The sequence below is a fragment of the Clytia hemisphaerica genome, unplaced genomic scaffold, assembly GCF_902728285.1.
Source record: "Clytia hemisphaerica strain Z4C2 unplaced genomic scaffold, Clytia hemisphaerica genome assembly, whole genome shotgun sequence".
NCBI lineage: Eukaryota > Metazoa > Cnidaria > Hydrozoa > Leptothecata > Clytiidae > Clytia > Clytia hemisphaerica.
Window position 1 is genome coordinate 1,490,913 of NW_027103852.1, and position 10,212 is coordinate 1,501,124.

A 10,212-nucleotide genomic window follows, 5' to 3' on the forward strand; every position below is an offset into this window, starting at 1 on the left:
CAAGTACATCTATAAGGAACACGACTCAGCCCACATTGAAATCGCTGAAAGAATTGATCACAATGAAATCAAAACTTTCCTTGATGCACGTTATGTGTCTGCACCATATGTCTGCAAGCATATTGGCGTTTGTTTAGCTTCAACATGCACACCCAAACTCACGTCATCACAAGGCTTGCTGTACATTTACCAAACTTCCAAAGGGTTTATTTTTTAACCTGGAGGCGAGGAAGGTGCTGTAGAGAGAGCTCAAAACAAGGACACCATGTTGACAGCTTGGTTTAAATTGAACCAAGATGACCCAACTGCAAGGACTATTTTCTATCCTGATATTCCAAACAATTATGTTTTCGTCAAAGCCACATCAAAGTGGAAAGTTAGACAACGTGGTACAGTCATCCCTAGAATGTATAGTGCCAGCCTCCGGGAAGGAGAAAGATATTTTTTGAGAGTTTTATTGCTTCATGTTCCAGGAGCTACGTCTTTTGAAGATTTGAGAACCTATGATGGTCAGATATTTGAATCTTTCAGGGAGGCATGTTTAGCTCGAGGTCTTCTGGAGGATGACAACATTTGGGTCAATACCCTTGGTGAAGTTGTACATGTTTCTTCTCCAGCTAAGATTAGAAAAACTTTTTCTACAATACTTATTCATGGCGAGCCAAATAGCCCAAATGAATTGTGGGAATCATTCAAGGGGACATGATGGAAGACTTTTTGAGGTATCACGATGCATTGCATGCTGAACAGCTGGTTTTAGCTGAGCTACTCAGGACTTTAGAAGATGCTGGTAAAACCTTGGTGGCTTTTAATCTGCCTCCCTAGAATATTTATATGCACGAGGAAGAACCTAATGTTCAAGAGAATAGGCAGGCGGCAGACAGGATTAGACTGCTGTTAAATCCTCAGCAAACCAACATTTCTGACACTGTGCTTAATTCTCTTGCTGTGAATGATATTGGTACTTCTAAAGTGTTTTTTCTTGATGGTCCAGGAGGTACAGAGAAAACATTCACATATAATTACATCATCAAAGAGGCAAGAGCTCGATCCTTCTGTGTTGCAACTTCTTCTTGGACAGGGATTGCAGCTACTCTACTCGATGGTGATAAAACTTGTCATAATTTATTCAAGCTTCCAGTACCAGTCAATGATGGTTGTTCATGTAATGTGAAACCAACGAGCAAACATGCTGACTTTTTGAGAAGCCAGCACATATTCATTTTTGACGAAGCTTCTATGATTTCTAAGTATGCTTTAGAAGCTATTGACCGAATGCTGAGAGATATAAGTAATAGTGATGTTGCTTTCGCTGGAAAGGTTCTTTTGCTGGGCGGTGATTTTCGGCAGACACTTCCTGTGGTTAAGAGAGGCACTGCGGCACAGGTTGTAGAAGCATGTATCACAATTAGCTACATCTGGGCATTGGTTAGAACATTCTATCTCCATACAAACATGAGGACAGGGCCTGGAGAACAAGAATTTTCTGAGTTCTTACTTTGTCTTGGGGCCGGCGCACCGGTGAAACCAGATGATCCTCTTAAAGGATGTATCCAAATTCCTGATGAATGTGTGTTACCCGAGAACTCCGATTTGGTTCCACATATATTTAATTTCCAAAACGATAATGATCCATCAACTAAAGTAATATTGACGCCAACTAATGATGAAGCATTGGAGATCAATGAGAAAATTCTAAGATGTTTAGGCGGTGATGTTCGCACATACTTTAGTTTTGATTCTGTGATGGCTGACACCCAAGAAGAAGTTGATCTCTATCCACCAGAGGAGTTTTTCCATTCGCTCACACCAAGTGGGATGCCAAAGCATAGACTAAGTGTAAAAGCGGGATCTATAATAATGCTATTGAGAAATCTTTAGAAATTCCATAGACTGGTCTTTGAGCTTTTGAAATAACAGGATTTCTCTCGTGTTATATTATTATCTCTTCTGTGGAGAATTCAGTCTTTCTTTCATTTTATTGATACTTTGAAGTCTAAGGGTTCCAAGCGATCAAGAATCGGGGTTTGCGTGGTTGTTGGATTTGTGTGTATCTATAATTTTTGTATCTATTATACCTTTTCATTATTCACTTTCAGTTACAGTTATTAAAAATGTTGTCTATCTTAAAATAACTCAACTTATACCAATCATGTGATTCAACTTTACCAACACACAATGCGGATAGTGATCGGAATGGTCAATCATCACTTTGGAATGTAAGTTACTTTACTTTTGCAACCTTAATACTACTATTCAGTGCAAGTAAATTACATCCAAATATTTGGTCGAGGTAGGAGTAAGATTATTTTATTTTTGCATTTCCCAAGTCTCATCCTTTCATACTAGCCAAATATCTCGACTTGTCCTCTGTCTGATCTATATCACTTCGCTTTTCTCATTCCTCTTGCAGCGCATACAAATTTTACTGTTTATTTTTAAGTCAACAGTTTGGCTTTCATGACGTCACGAGGTTCATCAATCACAGACGAGTACATAATCGGCAACTAAAGACGAGATGTAGACATTAATTTCAACTGGCTGAGTGATATTAAAAGCTCATACTTTGCTACGAGTTAGCCACAAAAGGCAAAAGACTTCAACATTGCTTCTCCATTCGCGATCATTTCAGTACCATTGGAAAATTACAGTCATGCTGCCAACCACAGTGGTACACGGTAGTCGCTCGCATTAACTTTAATTTTTTTCAATCATTTACTGCCGGAGTCTTTCAACATGAAACAACATGGTGGATGTTATTTTTTAAAAGTTTCTATAGCCAATTTATGTTGTATCCGAGTTTATTACATTCTTGACAAAAGGTAAAACTCATGAAAATTACTGTAAATATGTTGTATTCTATTTAAAACTTTTTTAAGATCGGTGACAGCCTTCTTTTAAATCAATTAATGCTATTCTTTTCTCCTTGAAAAACAAAGCTTCACATAACTTGTTTTGTCCCTTTTGAAAATTTTTCTCAAGAACTTCCCGTTTTGAAAAACCCTGCCAAAAGTACATAACCAATAGTCCTTATATCTTATCCGGAAAAGAGTTGGGTGCCTATTAACAAGGATTTATTAAAGACACTGGAAAAACAACTGACTCATTTTTGCCAATTTCTCATGTACAAGCCTTGTCCGCAGTAATGACATTATTGTTCACCCTGCTTCCACTATTAAATCATTTATCGTAGTATTTTTATTGCCTTTCCTCATCAAAGAGCACTTATCCAATTCCCAAAAAAGACTTTAAGCTTTCCTCCGCGATTCAAACTCAGCTAGTTAATTATTAATGATGTATCGTTGTGCCGTTTTATATTGCGAAAAAGTTGCAAAAACATGTTATGTATAAGAAATTGAATATTGGCACCAGAAATTTTCAAACTTCAAGCTTGAATAAACAACCGTGCGACTACGTGCCAAATACTTTCATACCACAGTAGAGCTATGAGATTCACCTCTAATATATGTTAATCTCAGCTCTTCTCGGAGAACTATTGGAAAAATATACCCAACAGAGAATGTCGTGTCATTATAAGCATTTTGTTTCATTTTACTTGCCTGATGATGTTTTACTCACACCAGATTTAATAAATGTATTCACTTGGTATGCTAGTACTTATTTTCAAACTTTCGGCAAGCAAAAGTACAAATAAAAATTGTTAGAGAATTTTTTAGAAATCAATTGTAAAAGGGGTTACGCACGATACGAAAATCTCGTGTTCGCAAGCGAAAGGTTTTTTACACTACATACCGTAGGATTGCTAAACTTCCTTATTCCCAGCGGAACTTTCTGATTGCTAGTGTACAACGGAAAAGGACCAAAACGCCACAAAAGTAGATTTAACACCGATTTTTGCTGGAGACGCCTAGAACAGAAGTGAAAAGATCCCGGAGATGGGGCAGGTATGTTTTCCCGGGAATGAGAAAGTTAGCCATTTGATGATAAAATTTAAAAAAGTTGTACCCAGCCGTTTGCGTCACGATACTTTTCATGATCGTCACGAGAGCAAGGAAAATTTCTATCAATGCATTTTAAACATGTACAAACTCTGGTGAACCAAAAGAAAGTTGATATTCTATTTTCAAAACAAACTAACATAATAAGGATTTTTTGGTATAAAAAATGTCTTATGATACTTTGCGCAAAGTAACGGAATTTCGTCTTTTTCTCTTTTCTCGTTTTCTTAAATCAGGGGGTAATGTATATCTACAAAAATTTTGTTCATCAAAAATTGAGAATATTTTACAATAAGAAAACCAAAGGAAAATTTATATTTTCAAAACAGATGAAATATTTTGCATATACTTTCATATATAAAATATTGGAAAAAAGGTAAAATATATAAAATATTGGAGAAAAAGTAAGAAATTATAGCATCCAAACAGATCCAAAAGTTATATTTTTTGAAATGCATGTCAAAAAGTAAAAAACTTTCAAAACAGGGAAACATAATTTCAAACATACACTTTTTTATAAGAACAATTTTATAAGAACAACGAGGCTCAAAATCGCCAAAAAAAAGAACAATGTAAGAACAATGCTGAGCCTGAAACTACTCAATTTCAAGCAATTTAGAGTTCAAAGTAAATAAAAATTGGGTATAATGCCTAAAATACCTCACTAACATCATATTAATAAGAACATGATAGAGGCTCAAAGTGCAAAAAAAAATAAGAACAGTCGAGGCTCAGACAAATTTTACTAGTTCTTATATAAAAAAAGTGTAATGCAAAAGAAGAAAAAAAAATCATGGCGGATGGACGAAAAAACTAAATTTGGCGGGAATTTAATTCTGGTCGACCGCATTAGAGATTTTTTCCTTCACCCGCATTCCGAAAACACTACATTTTTTTATTTTTGCCTGACAGCAAAACTTATCTACATTTTTTAAATGCATTTGGAAGAAAATGTCAAGTGCACAGGAAAGAAAAAGTCCAAATTCACAGCAAAAATTTCCACGTTTTAAAAGCACGTGGAAGAAAATGTCCAAATTCCCAGCAAAAAATTCCACGTTTTAAACGCACTTGGAAGAAAATGTCCAAATTCACAACCAAAAGTTTTCCACGTTTCAAACGCATGTGGAAGAAAATGTCCAAATTCACAACCAAAAGTTTTCCACGTTTTAAAAGCACGTGGAAGAAAATGTCCAAATTCCCAGCAAAAAATTCCACGTTTTAAACGCACTTGGAAGAAAATTTCCAAATTCACAACCAAAAGTTTCCACGTTTTAAACGCACTTGGAAGAAAATGTCCAAATTCACAACCAAAAGTTTTCCACGTTTTAAACGCATGTGGAAGAAAATGTCCAAATTCACAGCAAAAATCTCGTGCAAGTGAATGTCCAAATTCACAACCAAAAGTTTTCCACGTTGCATTTTTAAAACGCCAAGGGAAATTCAATCATCAATCAGTAAATTCTGCTCCAGGTTTAAATTTTTACATTAAAGCTAACCAGTTCATATCCAACCACAACCATTTCCTTGGGTACCGTATCTCTAGACTACCATCTGACCATCATAAAAAAGTGAGTTCAAACTATTTTGATGTTGCAAGTATTTATAGCATGGTCAGATTTATCCAAAAATATTCAGTCACCTGCCTTGTTAGAATTTGTGTAAATGTACGGGCAAAATTGAAGTTAGTTTGTTGTGAAAGTTGATAAAATGTCCTGTTTTTCAAGAGATTGCATGTCTCATGCATCTCTCATGCCAAACCAAACGAAACATCAAATCCAGGAATGAATAATAAGAAAACTTCATCATCAACAATTTCTTGGAACAATTACACAAAAATAATGATCCAATTCAACTCATTAAAGCATAAAAACCAAAGAAAAATAGCGAAAGAGCAGTTAGCAACCAGTTGTTTATTTTTGCCGCCATCTTTGTTTTGACTGTTAGAAAGCAGTATAGTCCGATCAACAATACGCTTCCGAACCAGGCGACGTTTCCCGATCGAGAAGGATACTTATATTTTCCCGCAACGTTTCTCGAAGAAATGATGTCTTCATCCTCGTAAAAAACACCCTACTGTTTATCACGCCGGAGCTCGATTTACAAAGAGATTTGGAAAAAATCCATTACATAATGCTTCCAACAGACAGTCGGGTGCAGGCGACAATTCTCCATATTGGGACTTAAGACAGTTGCACACGACGACGAAAGTCTGAATGGAAACGAGGCTAAAAGAGCTGAAAATCGATTTTATCACCCCGCATATCAGCTTTTTTCCCCGCGCTTTTGCCAAAAGAATCGCACTCGCTCGCTGCGCTCGCTCGTGCGTAATAACAGCATTAATCCTTTTATCAAAATCAGAGTCGTTGGAGCCGACATGACAGTTGTCCTTTGCGGACAAAGCCTGTACATCGATTGTTTTCTGAAACAATGGAAATACAATACTTCGCTCTCCACCCTTTCATTCGATGTTTATCCAGAGTCTCTGTAATAAATCCATGCTGTTAATCAAGAGTAAATTTTTGTCGTCACTCGAAAACTATCTATCCGTCTAAAAGGACTCTAGAGGTTTCGCAGAATTACTGTGTCGTTTTTACGATACCTTTCCACGGCCTAGACTTCAGCCTTCTCTGCTCTTTATTGAAATTGATTTCAAAATGTGCCAAATCAAATGGCTTCAGGTTACTAAATCGTCCTTCATCGAAGGAATTTTGATCTTCGTCAATTCCACCTACAATCATCTGTGAAAATAGTGAGACTTTCAAGTTAATTCCCGCTTCCCCAAATCAATGTTGTTGAACACCCCCGTGTCACAGACCCGCTGGGCACCCCCACCCGCTGAAAAAAAAGTCCAAAATTTTGTCCCCGGGGAAAAAAACGGGCTAAATTTTCCTCCGGGGAATCCCCACTGAAAACTTTTAATTTTTCCAGATCCCCACTAAGTAACTCTTCAAAATTTTTATTTCCCCGCCGGTCCCCACTGAAACTTGAAGATTTTGAGAAAACCCCGCTACCCGCCTATGCTCAAAAACAACATTTATACAAAACTTTAGTTTGAAAACTTATGTTAAAAAACTGCTATTCTATCTTTGATTAACTCTTAACTGATAATCTTTATCTTTAAGACTGACTGTTCATTGTCAAGCAACTTCATCCAGCCAGCCAATTTTTTTAACATCCAATTTAGATTGTCTACCATATTTGTTTTGATTTTGAAATACCTTTAAATATATATTTTGCACGCTCGCAAGCTAAGCGAAACAAACTGACAGATTTGTTTACCTAAGTACTACGCGCTCAGCTAGGCTAGAAAATCCCGATTTTTTGTTATTAGAATGTGAGACACGGGAAAAACTGTTTACAGTGGTTTTAAACCTTTGTGCTCTTCATGCAGTTTTATGCATTGAGTTTCAAGCCCGAAGGGCTAGAGGTCAATCTCTTTGGTAGGATTTGAAGCCAACAAATCCTACCAAAGTTGCGCGGCCTTGAGCGACCCGCCTGGTTTTTACACAAATGACAGATTGAAACTAAAATTTACCGCTTAATTTCGAAAAATATATCACTCGAAAACAAAGGAATTGCTAGATTCAATCCGTCATCAAAAATACGGCGCATATTTTAAGGCTTCAATTTTTCTTGCCTGAGAAAGGTTAGAGATTGACCTCTAGCCCTTCGGGCTTGAAACTCAATGGTTTTATGGAGTTTTGATGATTAAAATGGGTTGAAAATAGACTGTGTTTGGAAATTTTGGCCAAATGAACTTAGGGAGGAAATGATATATAAGTAATTCAACTTAATGAGCCTCATTGACCCAATCAAGACTGGGTGGGAGGAAAGAAAATGTTATTATGCATTATGCATATCCATATAATTACATAAAGATTGAAATCAAATTGCTTGCTTATCACACTTACTGTACTGTTTCAACAAACTTGGAAAAAAAAGAAAATTTCGAAATCCCCACTGAAATTTTTATTCTAATTCTGTGTCCCCACTGGATTTCCAAAGAAAATTTTTTATCCCCGGTGAAATTTTAAAAGCCACCGGGTCACTGAGACAGGGGTGTTGTTGATATCGGAGGAAATGTGACCATCAACGCCCATCAACGCTTCTCGAATTCAAACAACATTGACTTGGGGAGTGAGGGGAGGTGTCAGTCTCACAATATTATGCAGATGACTGTCTGAGCATTTTGCGAAAAAGACTTAGTTTCCACAACGTGTGACTTCTAAATTTCACATGTTGTCTATGGGGGGAGAATTGTTTTTTTTTTTGCAGTCAACACTTCAGAATGAGGTTGCTACCAGCAATTGGCGTGCCTTGTTGTTGTTATGATCGGAAATATTGGTGTGGAAGGGTGTGGCCTTGCATGAGTGTGTGGCCCTCCTTATTAAGGAGTATGCTATCCGTAGTGTCGTTAGATCCTATCTGACTAAAAGTAATGTTTAATTATTTTTTTTTTTTTGCACGTCGCCTCACCCTACAGTGGGGGCGTTTTGAGAATACCACTGTCACCCGGCCAGGTGTTTCGTAAAAGCCGAAAGCATGGAACAAACTGTAACGCAGTAAAAAAAATAACGCAGACGCTTAACCGACATCTTTAATCCGACACGAAGTGACCCGGTCGCCTTTATATTACCTCAATAAGATAAAAGAAAAGAAAAAACAACTTACATAATTGATCAATTACTGAACAAGAAATGGATGGCACGAGGAGAAAACAGAGCAAAGCCTCCATCGCTGATTCCCTTTACATGAGATTCCTGTATGTGGAGTTGAAGATGCCGGTCAGACGTATCATGAAGAAGTTTCCAAAATACAACCGTGCAATCATTTTCTGACATGTGAAGCAGCTCAACCGACCACACGATAAACGAAAACTGAATCCTGGACGTCCAAGGAGACTCATCCCGCGACGAAAGAAACCTTATTCGTCACATCAAACGTATGAGAAGCACGATCGGCCCATTTACTTTACGCAGACTTGCTGTGGAAGCAGGAATTGACCAGACAGTTTCCATGGCCACTGTTGGGAGAGTTATGCAAAGACATGCTTACAGATATCTTCACTCTCGTCGTAAGGGGATTATGAAAAACACAGACTTGCTTAAACGTTTGGCATTTGCCAGAAATGCCCGGAAACTGCCAAATAACTTTTGGATGAAGAATATAAATTCTTATTTGGATGGTACCGGCCGGGTTCACGCACAAGATCAAGCCTGCTCCACCAAAACTATGGCCTGGCATCAAAGAGCCGAATGATTGAGTGGTTAGTGCACGATTAAAGGTAAACGCGCAGGTGCAGGGCGCCGCATGTCCAATTTCATGGTGGTAATTTGTCCAAACCGAGGTGTGGTATTTGTCGCCAGTACCACAACAGATGGAACAGTGAAAGCTTTGCTAAAATGGTGCGTGAAGAATTCCCTGCCATCTTTCAAACTACTCGACACATCCAGGGTATGGCTTCCTCACAGGACGGTTGTCCGGTTCAAAATTCTGCCAAGGCTAAGAAGGCAATCAAGGACATTGGAGCCGAAGTGTTCTCCATTCTACCGCGCAGTCCAGACCTTAATCCCATTGAGAACATTTTTAACTTTGTCAGTCGAAAGCTATCGCAGGATGCATTGGAATACAGAATTACTAAGGAAAGTTTCAACGAGTTCAGTGCCCGGGTGAAGGCAACCATTGAGAACTTTGACGTTGGAATGATTGATAGAATTACTGGTAGTATACCAAAACGGTTGGACAAAATTATAAAAAGGCGTGGTGGCAGGCTGATATATTGATTTTGGCTACATATGCTCTTGTGTTACTCTTTCTTGATATTTTTCAAATAATATACACAGTTAACCACACAGTTTTCTGAAATTTTCACGTTTTTGACTTTTCGTAAATTGGACCTTTTCAAAAAGTTAAATATTTCACAAAATGATTTTGGTCATTAGCAAACGTTTCAAAAAAGCCATGCTTTAAAACAAATTTAGAAGGTTTTCATGTAATGTGGGACCCCCCGCAGAGCAGGAATCAGCATTTTCTAGTTTTTCAGACAATCAGTGACAAAATACATAACACAAAAGGGAAATCCGCCGGGACGTTTTGAAACCACAATCGATTCGTAAGTGCTCTAATAAAGTAGGTTCGAAAGGTAGAGTTTTAACTCTGAGTTTTAACGCTAGACTTACGACTTGCGACCTTTGGATCTGAGGATTCAAAAGTTCAAAATTGGTCCAGTAGGGCTTGAAATATAGCCTAGAAA

At 37.7% G+C, this 10,212-nt stretch overlaps 2 protein-coding genes across 2 annotated transcripts; both read left to right on the top strand.

Moving 5' to 3' along the window:
* The first annotated feature begins 834 nt into the window (after positions 1 to 834).
* LOC136807872 (ATP-dependent DNA helicase pif1-like) lies at positions 835 to 1,881 on the top strand. Its single transcript, XM_067064491.1, has one exon. It carries the CDS (start codon positions 835 to 837, stop codon positions 1,879 to 1,881), a length of 1,047 nt encoding a protein of 348 aa, XP_066920592.1.
* A 7,480-nt stretch (positions 1,882 to 9,361) lies between these two features.
* LOC136807874 (uncharacterized) lies at positions 9,362 to 9,742 on the top strand. The gene has a single exon (XM_067064492.1). It carries the CDS (start codon positions 9,362 to 9,364, stop codon positions 9,740 to 9,742), a length of 381 nt encoding a protein of 126 aa, XP_066920593.1.
* Positions 9,743 to 10,212: the final 470 nt, after the last annotated feature.

Coding starts and splice junctions, on each gene's coding strand:
- LOC136807874 (XM_067064492.1), top strand. CDS start 9,362: ATGGTGCGTGAAGAATTCCCTGCCATCTTTCAAACTACTCGACACATC.
- LOC136807872 (XM_067064491.1), top strand. CDS start 835: ATGCACGAGGAAGAACCTAATGTTCAAGAGAATAGGCAGGCGGCAGAC.